General features: G+C 35.8%; 1 protein-coding gene across 1 annotated transcript in view; it reads left to right on the top strand.

Moving 5' to 3' along the window:
* Positions 1–18,342, top strand: part of KCNH5 (potassium channel, voltage gated eag related subfamily H, member 5) — a 258,103-nt gene that overhangs the window by 28,831 nt on the left and 210,930 nt on the right. Inside the window, exons 3-4 of the mRNA XM_004681802.2 lie at positions 2,302–2,408; positions 7,053–7,181. Coding sequence (XP_004681859.1) covers positions 2,302–2,408; positions 7,053–7,181 — 236 coding nt within the window. The remainder of the gene's footprint in view (positions 1–2,301; positions 2,409–7,052; positions 7,182–18,342) is intronic.

The raw sequence follows: 18,342 nt of genomic DNA on the forward strand, positions 1-18,342 counted from the left end.
GGGGGAAGGGGAAAGAAGGGTTCCTTTGTGCCTCCAACTGAGGAGCTCCAATTTAGTTGTAATGCCTTCAAGAGATTTTCATGACACTCACGAGCTGAAAAGTCAGGCTTTGTCAGGGACCGTCGCTTTTCAGTGCACTGAGGTTGGTGCTTTAGTCTGTCTGCAAGATAATGGAGCTAGAGTCTGGCATTACAGCTTGAGATGTGCTTGCTTATTTTACTATTGTAATGACAACCTAAGATTTTCATCTTGTTTCTGAAAGAAATATTGTAACTGAAATGCAGGATGCAGAATTCTCGGTGCTCAGGCAATCTTTGGTCAGCTCCATTTATTTCCTTAGGTTTCTAGCTGCTTAGGTTACTGTTACTATAAGATGTACTTAGTCTGTAATGTCCTGTGGTGATTAGAATTGCTCGAGTCCTACTGATTTTCTGATCTTGCTAACACTCTGCTTTTTGTATTAAAATTTTTCTAGATTGATACATTTCTGGCAGATTTCTCATGAGGATAATGAATCTTATCCTTCAGGGGCCCTCACTTGTCTTTTAAGGCTTTGTGCTAATATTGTTTTGTAATTTTGTATTCTTTTCCTTGAAGAGGACCCCTAAAATTATATAAGCTTTAGGTCCCACCACATTTGGATTTACCTCTGGCCATATTGCTGATTCATTGAAAATTGAATAAAACAAAATGAAACCAACAGTAGAGACATACTTGACCCTTGAAAACATAGTGCAGAGATCTGGCAGCACCATGCATTTTTTCCAGGTGGAAGAAATGGTCCCAGATGACACCAATTAGTGGAACCATTTACCTAAGACCCGATTCATATTCAGGGACTGTGAAAGCATTAAGGGCAGAATATAAAGGCATATATATGGTGATTGAATTCTGTTTTGTACATTTTAAGACTTTTGGTGAGATTCTCTTAGAAAATAGTTTCAAACACTAGGGACTCTCTGGGGCGAGCAGACGCTCACTACTGCTTTAGTCTATGTCTTCTATATTTCTGTAGCTATAGCAGTGGTGTATGTCTCCTTTAATTTGTCTCTTCCCATTAACCACACCCTTACCTACCTTAAGAAATTTTATGTGTGATGTGGTGCCTTTGTGGTCTTCAAACTAAAAGAATGCAATATAATTTTGCATTCTTTGTGGTCTTCAAACTAAAAGAATGCAATATAATTTTAATTCTAAATGAAAAAAATATATAATTGTTCTGTTACCTTTACTAATGTTTGTCAAAACATTGAAAGCTTTCTTATGGGTGGTGATAAATATAGGGAAATGAAAATAATAGTACAATGCATATTTATTCAGTACACTGTGATTTAGAATATTAGGAATTGAGAATTAATTTAATATTTTGTAAGAAATATTAAACCATCACCAATCCTTTGAACAATATTTGCATTCTCATAACATGAACAAAGAGTCTTCTCTTTTAGAAAATTATTCTATTTCTTTCTAGGTTTGAATCCCTTCAAGTACTTTATCCATCTGCTCTTCACATTCCTAAAGCTTCTTTAATGTAAAGTGTATTTTCACTGGGATCTTTCTCCAGGAAACTGATTCTTTTCACCACATTCACTTTCCTGACTTAAGCTGATAAGCTCAGCTTACGAATGTTCTGGTTGCACATCTAGCATCTCTCAAATGGCCACTATGGTGTCCACAGTCACATATTTCTTCAATAAATTCATATATGTTCACTTTGAATTTTATTTCATGCATTATCATTTTGCATTTCTTTGATGAACTTTAACCTTTGACCACTGATTTCAGCTTTGATTGCTAATTTATAAAACGTCATGTAGGTTTATCACCAAGAGACACAGAGGCAACTGGAGGAGTTGCCTTGCTGTGTGTTTATGAACACAGTAACAGATGCTCAGTAACTGATCCTGTAGACTTTGAAAGAATAAGGTGACTGTTCACGCATATCATTGTCTCGTAGACCAAGAAGCTAGCAGCAGCGCTTATTGGTTATGCAGCTATTTGTAGTTAATAAACTAGTTACGGAGCTTTGAACTGTGTTTTGGGAAGACGTTATTTAACTGTACTCTAGCAACTGAACATTATTTGTATAGGAATTGTGTACAGTGATGACTATTTATCTCTGAAATAATGCCTAAAGCTAACTTTTAGTAAGGAGTTTAACAATCATGATCAAAGAGGCTTTCAATATTTTAGTTCATTTTGTGGGAGTATTGTTATATCTTGCAACTAAATTTAAACAACTTATGTTTTGTATAAGTTTGAAAGCAATAGAAAACTGAAATGGATTTTTTTTCCTTCCAGTTTTATGTATGGGGAATTGACAGACAAGAAGACCATTGAGAAAGTCAGGCAAACTTTTGACAACTATGAGTCAAACTGCTTTGAAGTTCTTCTGTACAAGAAAAACAGTAGGTATCTAAATTATCAATAAGATGATCTAACTCTTTAATAATGTTTTGGTAAGTGGTAGTTGAGCTATAGTGTAGAGAAAATAAAAAATTGCGCTGCTCCTTTTCTTGGCAGGGACAGGAGTTGCTGGTGAAATTAGAAAGCAAAATTAACAAATGATTCCATCTGTGAAAAGCCATACTTTGAAGAATGGACAAAAAAGATATGGTGCATTTTAAATGTGACTTTCTTTTTTTGTATGGCAGCAGAATGTTTTGTAATTAATCGTCATGGTAAAGATCCTATAATTACCTGACAGCAACTAGAAATAACAGAAATTCATTTCTTCTTGTGGTTAAAGAAAAAAAGGAATTGTTATCAAGAGTATGTGTGATAACCTTTCTATAACATTGATGTTATCTGATGACATCTACTTCAGGGGAATCTTTACCAGTTTGGCCTTTTGCTAGACTCACACTATTTTGTGTAAAAGGCGATTGGAAGTGGTCATTATCTTCAGAATGGACCATGTATATCTGATAAATTTATATTAATTGTTATGGAATTTGTGAGTGGTCAGTTCATTATAAAGTCACTTATGATCTCATAATATAGGCTCTATCAGAGTTTGGGGAGAAGAAAACAAATCAAATAACAATTAAAAAAAAAACAACCAAAAAAACAACTAGTACACTCATCAGCCAAATCTCCTTTCTAATTTGTTTCCTTTCATTAGTCTCTTATTTCTTTTTGCTACTTTCACAAGCTAACTTTAATAAAAAATGAATAAGATCATTTATTTAATCTTGATTGTAGATGATAGCAAAGTTATTTGATTTTAGGAGAAATGGGAAGATATTAAATTCTAGCATTGTTGCTTCAGTAGGAACACTTGTTCATTGTTAGTTTATGTTGGATGTTGTGGAACATAATTTAACCTTTCCATTTTAATTCAAAAATCTGCTGTCTGTGGAATATTTGGAGTTGAATTTGGGTTTCTTTTTTTTAAGTTACTAAGTTACTAGATTATCTTAGAAATAATCAGCTTAAACATTGCTTTGCAAAGGTGTACTTTGGTTAAAAAAAAACCCTAATCTTTAGTGTTGTTTTAACTTTGTGGTATTTTTCATTGAGGTAAATTGTTTTACAATGCTGTATATAATTTAGGTGTTTGTTTCTATGCCACACCCACCACTAAGGCACTCTTAAGTCTTTACCCTGGGCCACTGCAATGGTGGTGGGTGTGGTGTAGTAACCTCCATCCTCCCACCTCCATCCTCCCCTTGATTGCCTCAATTTTATATTCATTTTCTAGGGTTTGTTTTGTATGTTCATTTGCTGTAGTGGAAGGGCTGACTTCACACCTTGGCTTTCACTGTAGATCAAGGTAGAAGAGTATTTCTCTTTGAAGTCACAGCCAAATGTCTGTTGGCTTGTTACCAACAGAAAAAAAGTCAGGCTTCAGGTGCTTTCTGGGTCTTTTCACCAGGTCTAAATATGTATTGCTAATCCCTAGTAAATCCAAATCCCCAAACTCCATTTCACATTCATGTAGGCATGTAACTCCTCATGTGTGACTTAGATATAGGCCCCAAGTTCAACAAACAATTGAAGAATAGCCCATATTACTGAGGTCATTAGACTCTGACGTTTAGTCAAAGTAAACAAATCTTTGTCTTATTTTAAAGTTTTAAAGAAATAAAACCAAATCCATAGATGTTGAGTTTCTCTAAAATATAGCAGTAGAAGTTTCATTTTGTTTATGATCATTATATTGTGTTAACAGTAATCTTGAATCTTACATGTCCAAAATTTCCCTTCCAAGGTGGTTTATTTTGTTTTATTTTTAATGGTTGAAGTAATTATCTGGCCCAAGATAATTATCTTTATTCAGGCCTGTCTGGTCCTTTTACAATAATGTACATATCATCTACTGATGCTATCTTTCATCTTTAAATGTGTAGATGCCTATTTAGAGCCAGTAGGAGATATAGCCCATAATTACAGATAAAAACTTGAGTATCGTTTCTTTGAAATATCTGTATTGGGCTTTTTCTTTTCCTCTTTAATATGAAGGAGAGTTGTTATACATGTATGATAAAAAGTCCTACTATACTTAAAAGCAGCTTTAAAAAAGTCTTGTAAACAGTTAACTTAAGGCTTTTGAACATTAACTGAAAAAGTATATTCTCATGACTTTTTAAAATGATAGAAAACTTTGTGTCTGTAGCAAACTGTTTTGGGAATGCCCGAATGCCCAATTCTTTTAAACACCTGCATTACGTGATTTGGTTAAACATCATTTTGTAAGTGGGAGGATTGGGTATCTGATTTATAAGGTCAGGTTTGAAATTTCAATTTGAAGTCTCTACTTTAAAAAAAAATATTTATTTTCATTTATTTATACACACGAGAACTAGAGTACAGGTCAGAGATGTAGAGATGAGAGTATTCACCAGAGGCAAGAGTAGGGAGCAGAACAGGCAGATTGATGGAAATACACTGCTGAGGGGAGCAGTGGGTAAGACAGGGTAAGTCTGCTGCTGGGTCATGTGGGTCAGCTTCCTGGCCTGTGATCAAAATATGCTGTAGTGGGTGGTGATAGCTTGATAGCACTGAGACTTTAACCCCTGCACTACCAGTGAGGCCTGCAGCCTCCACTTTTTGGGTCCATTGCTCTGAAACAGCTGTTTCAGCTGTTGGAAGAGAAACACTAGCTCAGGGATGATTATTTAGAAAGGTTCCTTATTTATTTTTTTATTTTTTAAAGATCTATTTATTTATGCTTACAGAACTGGGGTACAGGCCCAGAGGTGTGGTGGGTAAGAGGCTTCACCAGAGACAGAGTGGGGAGCAGAATAGGCAGACTGGTGAAGTACACTGCTGAGGGGAGCAGCGGACGGGTCAGGAGAGGTCTGCCGCACCATGTGGGTCACCTCCAGGGTGGGGATTGAACTCATGTGGAAGTGGCTTTAGCTTCTTAGTGCTGTGCTTTAACCTGCTGCACCAGCAGCTCCCTGGGAGGGCTCTCGACTTATTTTTAATGCCCTTTTCTCTGTTTATGACTCTGCTGCCTCATGCTGCCTGTATTTGAGCCATAGGCCATGCTTCTGCCAGTGTCCGCATCTGGTGACCTGTTAAGACTGTCCCTCACTCACAGTGAGTGGACACGTGTATACAATAAACAAAACAAAGAACAAGCCTCTCTGGGAGACAGTGTGATTGGTTTTGAGGTCCCTGTCTTATCCTATGATTATTCTGGAAAGCGCTCTGTCTTTTCACTGGCCTCCTGGTCTGGTTTTTGGAACTGAATATTTCCTAGAAATTTCTCTCTAATTCTCTGACATTTAAACCAGGTAGTAAGATCTCCTCACCTTATCTAAATGGCATATTCCCCTCTGTGGGGACATTATACTGTGACTTTTTGGACTACAGGTATGGAAGTGCTTCCCCTGGAAATCACCCATATCTGTCAACTGTTACCCAGAGACTAGTAATAGCTGCTCATTTCACTCCCTGCAATCCAAACCAGACAAATTCCTGGATGTTTTTAAGATAGACTGAAGAGGCTTCACTGCACTATGACTTAGAGTTAATATGATAAAAATGTGTCTTTTTGATTCCTTCAGTGTTTGATCTAGTGCTACATACCGCTTTAAGTGCGTTTCTCATGTGTTAAGATATTTACTATTTGACATTTTATCCATTCCTTACTTATCCAAATTTCAGGACTTGGACACCTAGAAACTGTCTTCTGGAGTCTGCAAGACTATGATTAGAAGACCATGGTGACAGTTGAGCCTTATGCTCTGAGTGAGGGATGTAGGAGGCGATGGTTCATGGGGACGCATGACACACCTAAGGGCTGGGACCTGTCTCCTTGTTGATGTAACCTTGCCTCACAGGCTTCACGCTCTGTGTACACCTGTATCAGTGCTGTTTATGTCCTTTTTCTCTCATGAAAATCCTCGGTTCAAGCCATAGAATGACCTGATAAGTCCATCTGACTGATGAGAGAGTTTTGAGGTAGAAAATCTCTTCCTTGTCATCCTCTGGTGCCTTCCTTGGTGGTGAGTGGGGAATGGTAACACACATCTAGAGAGGTGTGACCCTGTACCTCTGGCTCACATGCTTTGTTGTTAATCAATGTTACCTACTGGTAATATTTTAATGTGTTACCTCCTGTAAACAAGCACACAAAAAAGAAACATTAGATGGTTTCTCTGAGAGTAAAGCTTATCAGAGCCACAAGCATGGCTGTTGAAGTCAGTGGGAAACACTTCCCCAGTTGACAAGAAGAGAGAAGCACGAGAAGGGAGTTGGTGTGAGCATTTGGGTTGTATTCCGACCCACACCTAGAGGTACTGCTGAAATCACTCGAGTAGGGAGAATGCCTTTGTGTTCCTGTGCTCTTTCTTTGTGGTATGACACCCAGGGCTTCATTTTAGAGTTTATTATTTGGGTTTGAAATAGAAGTTTTTATTTTTTTGAATAATTGGCAGTTAGTACAAAAATCAAAGCTTTCTTGATGCTTTTTAGCAATTGAAATATTGTAGTTTGGTGTTGGTTCTTGGCAGAATGGTTGGCAGCTGAAAGAAGACAGATGGTAGGAGGCTAAGCATTGTGTGGTTATATCACATGTGTTGTCTTTCTCATTTTTACAGGGACCCCTGTTTGGTTTTATATGCAAATTGCACCAATAAGAAATGAACATGAAAAGGTGGTCTTATTCCTATGCACTTTCAAGGACATTACATTGTTCAAACAGCCAATAGAGGATGATTCAACAAAAGGTAATTTTCAAAGGAATTATCACACTTGCCAATTAGACTGTCACTTAAATGATTATTATTATTTTAATAAAATCCACTGGTTAAACTGGGAGACAAAAACTTGCTTGGTGGCTCTTGTTTTCCTTTACATTCGTAATAGTAACTGTCCAGGAACTTCAATTTAGTCATAATGTTTGAATGGATATATAAAGTTGAAATAAGACTTGGTTAACTCGTTTTAATAAAAGAAATTGTGGTAAGACATAAGAGATTTCATAGAGAATTTTTAGTTTTAGAATAAAAAATTGGCAGTTTCAACAACTTCTACCAGGGTGTGCTTCAGAAACAAAATGTGTTATAACTTGTGGGATAGTTTGGGAAAATTAGAATACAATTAATTAGTTGATAGAATTTTGTTGACATGATTTGATTTCTTGACATTTTCAGGTTATTTTTCACCTCTTATTTAGTTCTTGTAGCTTCTTTTGAGTAGATGTAGCTAGATATATTATGTGAAGAATTTTTTGTCACTTAGAAAGTGATTCACAAAATGCCAAAATCCTGATTTTAGTCTTATTGATTATAATATTCAAAGAGACTACGGTAGAAAGCTATAGTCAGTAGCATGTACTTTTATCCCCTCTCCAACTATTCTTAAATTAGGAATACATATCACATAAATGAAGTTTTTGAAATACCATTAGAAGTTTTTTTTAATATAATACTTAGAAGTTGTTTTGATGAAAAGTTATTTTTAAAATAATCTCTTGGAAGACTAAATATGCAATGTCTTCCTCTTTGCATTTGGTAAAGATTGTCTTTTTTATTTATCTTTTTTAAGAAAAACTAGCAGAAAATCTTTAACCTTTCAGATGTAATCATAATTATAGAAAAACTCACAACTCTATTTTTTATAAATAAATTCACACATGTAGTATTATACCTGCTGCATTTCTTGTTAGCATCAAATTGCATTAGAAAATGTTTTACAAGTGATAACCATTTAAAGCATAAAATAGAACTATTTATTTTTGAATGTTTCTGAAAAAGTGTGTATTAAATTATCTCCTGGAAGATTAAATAATGTATTCACATTTGGATCCATATCGCCTATTCCTCTGCCTTTGCTCATTGCCCAGTGTCTGGGAAATTTAGGATAAATTTAAATACTATTTATTAATAGACTAGTTTTCTAGTATGTAGGTTTAATGATCATTTGTTTGTTTTAAAATTCAAGGCATGCCATCCAACAGTAGCAGGATATGTTCTTTTCAAGATAGATCATTCTAGCAAATTGAAAAGAGTAGGGATCTTTGAAGTATGTTCTTAGATCACAATGGAATTCAATAAGAAACCAATAACAAAAGATAGCTAGAAAATCTCCAAATTTTAGAAATTAACACATCTCTAGGTAACCTGTGTGTCAAAGAAGAAACTTTAAGATAAATTAGGAAAATATACTTTAGCTATATAAAGATGAAAATACAACTTACCAAATTTGTGGGACACAGCAAAAGTAACAATGAGAAATGCATAACATTAAATAAATTTATCAGTGAAGAAGACAGATAAAAGAAGCCTATGCTTTCAACTTAGAAAACTAGACAGAGAAGAGAAATTTTATCCAAAGCAAGTTTAATAAAAGCAATAAATAAATAAATAAATAAATAAAACCTTAGAGTACAAGACAGTGAAATAAGAAATAGGAAAACAGAGAGAGAGAAAATAATCACCACAGCCCAAAAATGGTTCTATGAAAAGATCATTAAAGTTGGGTAACAAAAAAAAAAAAAAAAGAGAAAACCCAAACTTCCAATATCAGAAATGGGTCAACCCCCTGAAAGACACAAACTACTAGAGCTTATACTAGGAGAAATAATAATCCTATATCCTCCCTATTAAATAAATTGAATAAATGTGTTCAAGAAAAATAAGGATAAAGGGAATTCTTCTAACAGCGAGACAAGTACTATGCTCATATCAAAACCAGAAAAAGACATTACAAGAAAGGAAAATTATAGAACAATTCTTGTGAATATATACATACAAGACTGGTTCAGCATTCAGAAACATTGATCAAAGTCTACTGAAGAAGAAAAATCATGTGATCATATCAGTTATATAGAAAAAATGCTTGACAAAAACCAAAACAAATTCATCATAAACTTTCTGGAAAAACTCTCAGGAATGTAAAAATAGAGGGGAATTTACTCAATTTGGTGAGGAACATCTATGAAAAACTAGAAGCTAATAGCTATCATTAAGTGATAAAATAAAGGAAAATAATTGGTTTATTATTTGTGATCTGACTTATTTTTCAAATGATTTTCTTCTGCAATATTGAGGAGAAAGCTTTTGTCATTTTTTCATTCAAAAATACAAATTTATATGTATGTTTGGTGATTTTTTTTCTCATTTGCTTTGAGTGATATCTTGCTATAGCTGAAATTGTAAAGTACAGGACTTCCTCACAGTTTTGACCTGATGAACATTAAATCGTGTTATCAGTGTCTATGTGGTCTATTTGTGGAAAATCAAATTTGATAGGATTTTATAGTGAGATTGGGGAAAGGGTACTGATAGAAACGTTTATTTTTCAAGTCAATGCCTCTTCCTTTATCTACCTCTGATCCCCGTCTCTACATCCTCACATGGGAATCACAGAGCTCTTCGTGTGGCACACTGTCTTTTTTTAATAAATAATATACTAGTTTATTTTTACATTATTTTGTGCAATTTTCCATCTCAGTTGTAGTTCCTGTGGGTTTCCCATCACCAAATCACCCATATGCCATCACCATAGTCCTGTCATTTCCCTCCCCCGACTGTTTGATCCCATTCCCCACTCCACCCCCATAAAATGTCTCTGGCATATAGTTGTTCATTATTATTATTATTTTCTTGTCTGATCCATTATACTCCTGCTATGAGTGAAGCCATTCGGTATTTTTCTTTTTCCTTTTTGGTTTATTTCATTAAGCATGATTTGTTCCAGCTCTATCCATGTTGCTGTAAAAGGCATGTGTTTCTTTTTCTGGGTTGCTGAGTAATATTCCACTGTGTATATGTATCACATCTTTTTAATCAAGTCATCTACTTTTGAGCATCTACGTCTTTCCAATTGCAAATAAAGCAGCAATAAACATGGGGGTGTGCAGGTATCTTTTTGAACAGTGTTTTTGTGTCTTTTGGGTAGATGCCCAGGAGTGGGATTTCTAGGTCATATGGAAGCTCCATGTTTAGTAGGTTGAGGAACCTCCAAACAGTTTTCCATAGTGATTGTACTAGTTTGCAGGAGAGTTCCTTTTACTCCACATCCTCACCAACATTTGTTGTTGCTAGTTGTTTTCAGATGTGCCATTCTCACCGGGGTGAGGTGGTATCTCATTATGGTTTTAATTTGCATCTCCCTTATTACAAGTGATGTTGACTATTCTTCATATGCTGCTGGCCATCTTCATTTCCTTTTTGGAGAACTGTCTTTTTAGCTCTTCTCCCATTTTTTGATGAGGTTGTTTATTTTTGTTGAGTTTCATCAGTTCTATGTATATCTTTGTGGCACACTATCTTTTAAATGCAAAATTTATTCTTAAAATACAGAAAACTCAGATCTGGATATTTGAATCATGGACCCAATAGATCAGAATCTATATGAAAAACTAGATTCCATTGTGAAAATCATGAGAGTAAAATATCTCTTCTCAGTGCCAGAATTTGTAGAGCAATGTTTATTTTAAGTTGACTTTTATTTTGGGACGCTTCTACACTTTTTACATCTATAACAGATTACTGAAAAAGAATTGTACAGTGTAACTATGAATGGTATATATGAACTACTTTCTATTATTCATGCAAGCTGTAAATTTAATATGAAAAATTCAATAGACATAAAATATTTATGCCATTAAGTAATCATTGCACTGTTGCTATGAAGCTAGCATTGTAGGAAAGTTTTGAAACCCTGGTAGAATAACTACCCTCCCCCCCTTTTTTTGGGGGGGTTTATGAAATATCTTATTTTATTACATTGTTTATTGTTCAATTTTGTACAATATTTGATTTCTTCCCTGGGGTGTAGTCCCTATAAGTCTCCCACCTCCACAGCACTTGTGTACCATCACCATAGTCCATTGTACTCTCCCCTCTCTGAAACAAAATGTCTATCTTCCCTCCCCTCTCTGAACCCCTTTCCCTCCCCAGCTGTATGTCTCCATCTGTAATTGCCTTTTAGCTTTTTATTTTTTTTAAATTTTCCTTTTAACTTTTACTCAAATAAAGGGAACCATGGAACTTTTGGGAAACAGCAGTTGAGACTGAGTGATAGCACCATACTATCAAGACGAATTGAGTCTAGAGTGCATTGAACTTGGAGATAGTAGACTTTTGTTTTAACCTTGAGCACTAGTTTCTTAACGTGAACCCTTTCATGACATTTGTGCAGACATTGTATTCTTTGTAAAATACTTATGCCCTTATTTATTTTATTAATTTTTGGTGCCGAAATATCTGAACACAGTTTGTGCTTTAGGTGTGTATCTAGGCCTTGTATATACAAAGTTCCTTACCTTACATCCTCATAGGGAAAAGACAAGTAAATTTACAGTACACACTTGATAAGTCTCCTTTTCTCACTAAAATAGGGAACATTATTATCGACGGAGTGTAGGAATGATGGAGGCGAGGAGGTATTGAAGGTGTGAGGAGGTAGAATAAGTGTGAAGTGGAAATATAAGATAAAGGAGCAATCCATGGACAAGGGTTACATTTAGTAGATTTGCTGAGCAGCAATAAGATCCACATGAAGCTCATGGTATCTCTGAGCACGGTGATGTGTTTTCTTCCACTTACATTTAGTCATAGGTTTTTAGATTTAGGAGGTGAAGCATTGTGTTTAACCAGATCTTGGATTTGGAGAAGTGAGTACAATAGAACCAGGGAATTGAGGGTGCTTGCATAAGAATAGGTTCAGGGTATCTGCAAAATTTTGTAGACACACTTAGATAATAAAAGGCCTCCTGGGATATAGGGAACAGTGTCGCAGGATGCAGAACAGACAAGTGACTCCACACACTGATATTCCAGACTAAAATTGTTAAACTCAGAGTGCAGACATTTGTATTCTTTTTTTTTTATTTATTTATACAGAACTGGGGTACAAGCCAGAAATGCGGAGGGTGAGAGGATTCACCAGAGACAGAGTGGGGAGCAGAACAGGCAGATCGTTGAAGTACACTGCTGAGGGGAGCAGCAAGCGGGTCAGGAGAGGTCTGCCACACCATGTGGTCACCTCGGAGGCAGGCGGGGATTGAACTCATGTGGAAGTGGGTTTAGCTTCTTAGTGCTGTGCTTTAACCTGCTGCACCACCAGGGAGGGCCAACATTTGTATTCTTAATCTGAAAAGGGGTCAGTAATTGAAGCAAGAATTAAACTCCTTTGAGGATCTGTTAAAATTGGTCAACTTAGCATCAATCTCTTACTTGTATTGGTATTTTTAACTAAGAAACTCAGGCATAAGGTTGAAGAATCTGAGTGAACAAATTCTAAATTTTATTTCTAGATCATATCTGGTATGGTAGTATAATGTAATGACAGCTCACTATTCTGAGTGCAGTTTCTAACCTCTTAATGAATCCTATGATCATCACAGCTTATCCTAGGATAGCCTTTGCCTTTAAACTGAATATTCCCTAGGAGATGTCAATACAACCTTTGAGTTATACTATGATGAATGATAGCAAAAAACAAATGTGAAGGGAACCAGTTTTGATGGAGCAGTTAATACATATCAGGAAATCTGTATCGTTATTGCTCATTCCTATAATTCTGAAAATTAGTATTATTTTCTCCACTTTACTGTTGAAGATTCTGACATGTAAGTTCTGACTGATTTCTAATCTCATATTTTCTCTGTTGTACCTGCTGCCTCATCCTTTCCAGTGTAAATTTATTGTGGGGGGTCTGGTCACCTCAATCCTGTGCTCTCCTTTTTCTCTGCAAAAGTGAAGGACAGTTTGAAAACACTCTGATTCTGACAGAATTGTATTGTTTTCAACCAAAGGAATTACTGAAAATAATTCCGGGGCCAAAGTGTTCTTGTTATCTTTCATTCCTGGTATTAAGGTCTTGGAACTGTTGCTCAGATAATCAGTCAATGGTACCTGATACATCATTTATAATAATACAAAGGGGAACAACTACAGCCAAGAAATCCATTCTGTTGATTATCCATATGAGTTCTAAAGGAGTTGGCTCAAACCTCTGCCCCTTTAGATTGTATAGTATTTTCAAACAGACTTCAAAAACTGGCAAGATACTTACAGTGTGAAATATCCTGTGCCAATTAGTTATGGCATGTTCATGCCAATAATTGAGACAAAAACATCCCTGTAGAATGAAAAGAACAACAAATATAGCAACCTTTCCTTGTGGGAGGCCAATGGTTTTCTTTTGAGAGGAAACAGCAGATGAAATATGAGTAATTATACCACATACGATCTTTTGCCAAGAGTATAATTGTTTACCTAAGCTTTTTTCTTATAGATTAGAATCTTGTGTTGCAGTCTAGTAGATTGATTTCAAGGCCTCTGTGACTTCCTTTTATTTTTAAGACTAGGCAGTCCATGACAAAGTGGTTAATTGCATCCCAGTAGAGCTAAACTAATGTTTTATTAAGAAGGAGTTGGCATCCTGAGCTTTTAGGAGAACAAATGTTCTCATAATGCCATGAGCAACTCACAGAGCAAGTATTGGGCTCTTCATATTCAGTGGTCTGTTCACATTACCCTGTATCGACCAATCTAAGTAACATCAGCAAACTGTGCTGAATAATCAAGTCATACCAGTTAGGCCTCTGTAAAGGTGAGATCAGTAAATGCATTGCTGGGGAAAGTTAGAACTGCTGATGTGTCCTTTTTCTCTGACCTAGACACTGTAGCTACTCAATTTTTTCAAAGTTTTGTGACAGTTCAAATGAGCTAATTTGACTTAAAATGTAGACATTTAAAGAGCACATGAGTCGAGAGGTGGAGAGGACATTAAGGCAGTAGAAGACAATCATATTCCTGATGGCTTCTGTTTTCTTTTTTAAAAGATCTATTTATGCATACAGAGCTGGGGTTCAGGCCAGAGGTGCAGGGTCAGTGTGAGGATTCACCAGAGACAGAGTGGGGAGAAAAAACAGGCAGATTGATGAAGTATACTGCTGAAGGGAGCAGCAGATGAGACAGAAGAGGTCTGCTGTGGTCACCTCCCTGGCTGGGGAATGGGATTGAAGTCATTTTGAAGCTGCTGCAGCTAGCTTTGCAGTGCTTCATTTTAATCTGTTGGCCAGAAGGGAGGGCCCCTAATGGCTTCTTTTTTTTTTCCAAATTTATTTTTACATCATTCTTCATTTTGTTCATTTTCCATCTCGGTGATAATCCCTGTGGACTTCCCACCACCAATTCACTCATGTGCCATCACTATAGTCCCATGCACCTTTCCCACCCCATTTTTGATCCCACTCCCCCATTCCCATAAAATGTCTCTGATATATAGTTGTTCATTGTATTTAGTTTTTTTTTATTACAATTGTTTTGCCCCCCCCACCTCACCACCCCCAATCCCTTATGCTCCATGTTGCTGCAAAAGGCATGAGTTTATCTTTTCTGCTTGCTGAGTAATGTTCCATTGTATATATGTACCAAATCTTTTTAATACAGTCATATACTTTTGGGCATTTGGGTTGATTCCATGTGTTCCCTATTGTAAATAGAGTAGCAATAAACATGGAGGTGCAGGTGTCTTTTTGATTCAGTTTTTGTGTCCTTTGGGCAGATACCTAGGAATGGAATTGCTAGGGCATATGGATGGTCCATTTTTAGCAGTTTGAGAAATCTCCAAACAACTTTCCATAGTAATTGTACTAGTTTTCATTCCCACTAGCAGTGTAGGAGAGTTCCTTTTTCACCACTTCCTTGCCAACATTTGTTGTTGCTAGTTGTTTTAAAATGTGCCATGCTCACTGGAGAATGTGGCTCTAATTTGCATCTCCCTTATTACAAGTGATGTTGAACATTTTTTCATATGCCTGTTAGCTACAAGCTATTCTACAAAGCCGTAATAATTAAAACTGCGTGGCACTGGAACAAGAATAGGCACATAGACCAGTGGATTTGAATAGAAAACACAGATATAAACCCACAAGTTTATGGATGGCTAATCTTTGACAAAAGAACAATGAATATGCAATGGAACAAAGAAAGTTTGTTCAACAAATGATGCTGGGAAAACTATGCTGCTATATGCAAAAAAATGAAGCTACATCCCTACCTCGCACCATGCACAAAAAACCAACTTAAATTGTATTAAAGCCCTAGGCATAAGACCAAAACCATAAAGTATCTGGAAGCAAAGGTGGGAGAAACACTACACGACATACACCTCAGTAACATCTTTAAAGATACAACATCCAAAGCAAGGATAGTGAAGGAAAGTTGTTTTACAACAACTACATCAAGCTAAAGAGATTCTGTACAGCAAAAGAGACATTACACAAAACAAAGAGACACCACTCTGATTAGGAGAAAGTTTTTTCACACAATACTAATGATAAAGGATTGATCACAAAGATATACAAAGAGCTGAAGAAACTCGATAAAAATAGCATGAACAACCTCATCAAAAAAATGGGTAGAAGAGCTAAAAAGACACTTCTCCAAAGAGGAAATACAGATGGCCACGAGGCTTCTGTTTTTTTTTTTTTTTTTTTTCCAGTAAGATAATTGGCAAGGGAATCTGCTGAGAGTTGAGGAGAGAAAGATATTTAGACGGGTCTTCAGAAAATTGCTAATTGTTTGGAACTGATGATTCCAAGAAAGTCCTATGCAGAGCTGAAAAGTTTGCCTATCAGCTCAGAGATCTCATCTTTCAGTATTTCCATTAATTTAAATATGAAACAAACATTCTTTGACTTTGCATTTTTTCTTCAGCTCTGAGGGTTATTTTGGTGTCAAAACTCAAAAATGGCAACTCAATTTTACAACTGCTTTGACTTTGATTTCTCTAGGAAGAAGAAATATTTCCCATAGTTTTCTTTCTTCAGGATAGCTGCTTCTGCTTAACATTCATCCCTACCTTTCTTTCATTCATCACAACAGCTAGCTAGCCAATTCTCTCTGTGAGGGCAGATTATCATCTTCAACACTTCCAGGTTTTCCTTCCCAGCCTCAACTACCACATCGTTCCTACTCTTTCTAACCCAAGACCCTTTCTTCATGACAGTATGTTATTCTAGTTAATTTTACCTGTTAAGAGCAGATAAAGTTAAAATTAAAATTTCATTTAAGCTAATATAGTGTAGAAACAGTGTTCATTCCTATTTAACTTTTTTTTTTTTACTAATTTCATAATTCATTCAGTTATTCAACAAAATATGTCCCTGGTTTCTCTAGACAACCAGGGAGAGAAAAAATAAGATCTGGCATCTAAATGTCACAGCATTCAGTAAACTCTCTTTTCATCTGTGCTTTAGGGTGGTCTCACTCAGAATACACTGTGCGAAAAAGACTTTGAGAATAAAGAATTTATCTTCAGAAAATACCTAACATATTTATTGCCAACATAGGTACTGTCATCTGAAGTTTACTGCTCCACTTTCATCCTATAAATCAAAACCAAACCAAAATAAAATGTTAGTAAAACAAACTGGGCTTATTTTAAACCTGGTTATTAGTTATCAACAAATTTGACTAATTAATGGTTTGTTTTATGCTAGCCCCTCAATCAACCACAGTGAGATGAGCAATAACAAGAATGACTGACATGTTAACCAACAGCTTTATTGGTGCTGTTAGTGCCATGTGAAGTATGCATCTTATGGTGTAAGTGTACAGAGAAAGGAGCATCTCTTTTATGGGTAGGTTAAGGAAGTTTCCATAAGCTGAGATAATGCTTTAATTGAATCTGGAGGTCAGAAGTCTGTTGGGGTGGGAAAAAGCATTGTAGGCTTTTTTGTTCAATTATATTTAAATTTTGATAATGGAAATTTGAAGTCCCAGAAGAAATTCCTCTTTCAGTAAGTTCTTATCTCTTCCTCCCAGAAGTTATCATATGTGAAAGCTTAGAAACACTCACTATCATAGGGCATACAGAGAATTTCTAGTAAATTTAATTTTAAAATTTGAATTTAATTATTATTTTAATTTGTTACTGATTTTAGTAAGGCTGAGATATAGAATATATAAGAAGTGGAAGGAGACTGGTACATAACAAATTTGGGGGTCAGAAATTAAATGACCAAGGATGTTCAGTATTAGTATTATTCTGGAAACCTCCAGGGATTGCTAAAATAGTATAATGGGGGAAAAGCCTGGTTAGATTTGTGCTTTAGGAGGAACTTTGCAATAATATAGAGAGTTGCTCATGAGTATCTGGTTAGGTAGCAGGTAGAAAGTATGGTCTTCAGGATGCTGCCACCTAACTCAAGGTGGAAGATAATATAATTTGACATAGTAGGGATGGAGAAGGAGATTCAACTTGAGGATATTTCCTGACATGTTTTCATCTCTAAATCTTGGAAATGAGTGTATGCATGTGAATGCCTAGAATTGTGAGTGAAGAAGGTTGGTAAAGTTCATTTTTGATTAGGTAACTGGAGTATTATTGGGCTATTCACCAAAATCATGAATATATCAAAGATACAGAGTTGGACATGAAGGGAAAGGATGATGATGAGGTAATTTTGAAAGTGTTGAACGTCAGGTGCCTCTAGAAAATGTTTATAGGAGATGATCAATAGTCAACTAGAAACTTAGGACAGTATCTAGTACTTAGAACAAAGCCTACAGTGGATATATAGACTGATACTGGTCTTTTAGTTGATGTTGACTTCTTATAGAACTGGAGGCTTATTTGGTGCTTCTTTATTTTTCCTGCACATGCTCAGGGTAAACCTTAGGGTTACAGATAATTCCCAAAGTTTAGCATTCTTTGAGTCACTTCTTCATCGATGAAGAAGTAAAGATCTCTAGCAAGTGATACTAAACTTTTTTTTTTTAAATCTAAATGTTGGCTATCATAGTGAGGTATGAATTTGTGGGGCAATATAAGCTTAAATGAAGTCAAAGTTTGCCTGATTAATAGTCATAAAGTAGCTCACCTGTCTGGTGCATTTTGGAAGACATTTGACTCTGCACAGGATTT

The sequence above is a fragment of the Condylura cristata genome, unplaced genomic scaffold, assembly GCF_000260355.1.
Source record: "Condylura cristata isolate star-nosed mole 26May11 unplaced genomic scaffold, ConCri1.0 scaffold00013, whole genome shotgun sequence".
In the NCBI taxonomy this organism is placed as follows: Eukaryota; Metazoa; Chordata; class Mammalia; order Eulipotyphla; family Talpidae; genus Condylura; species Condylura cristata.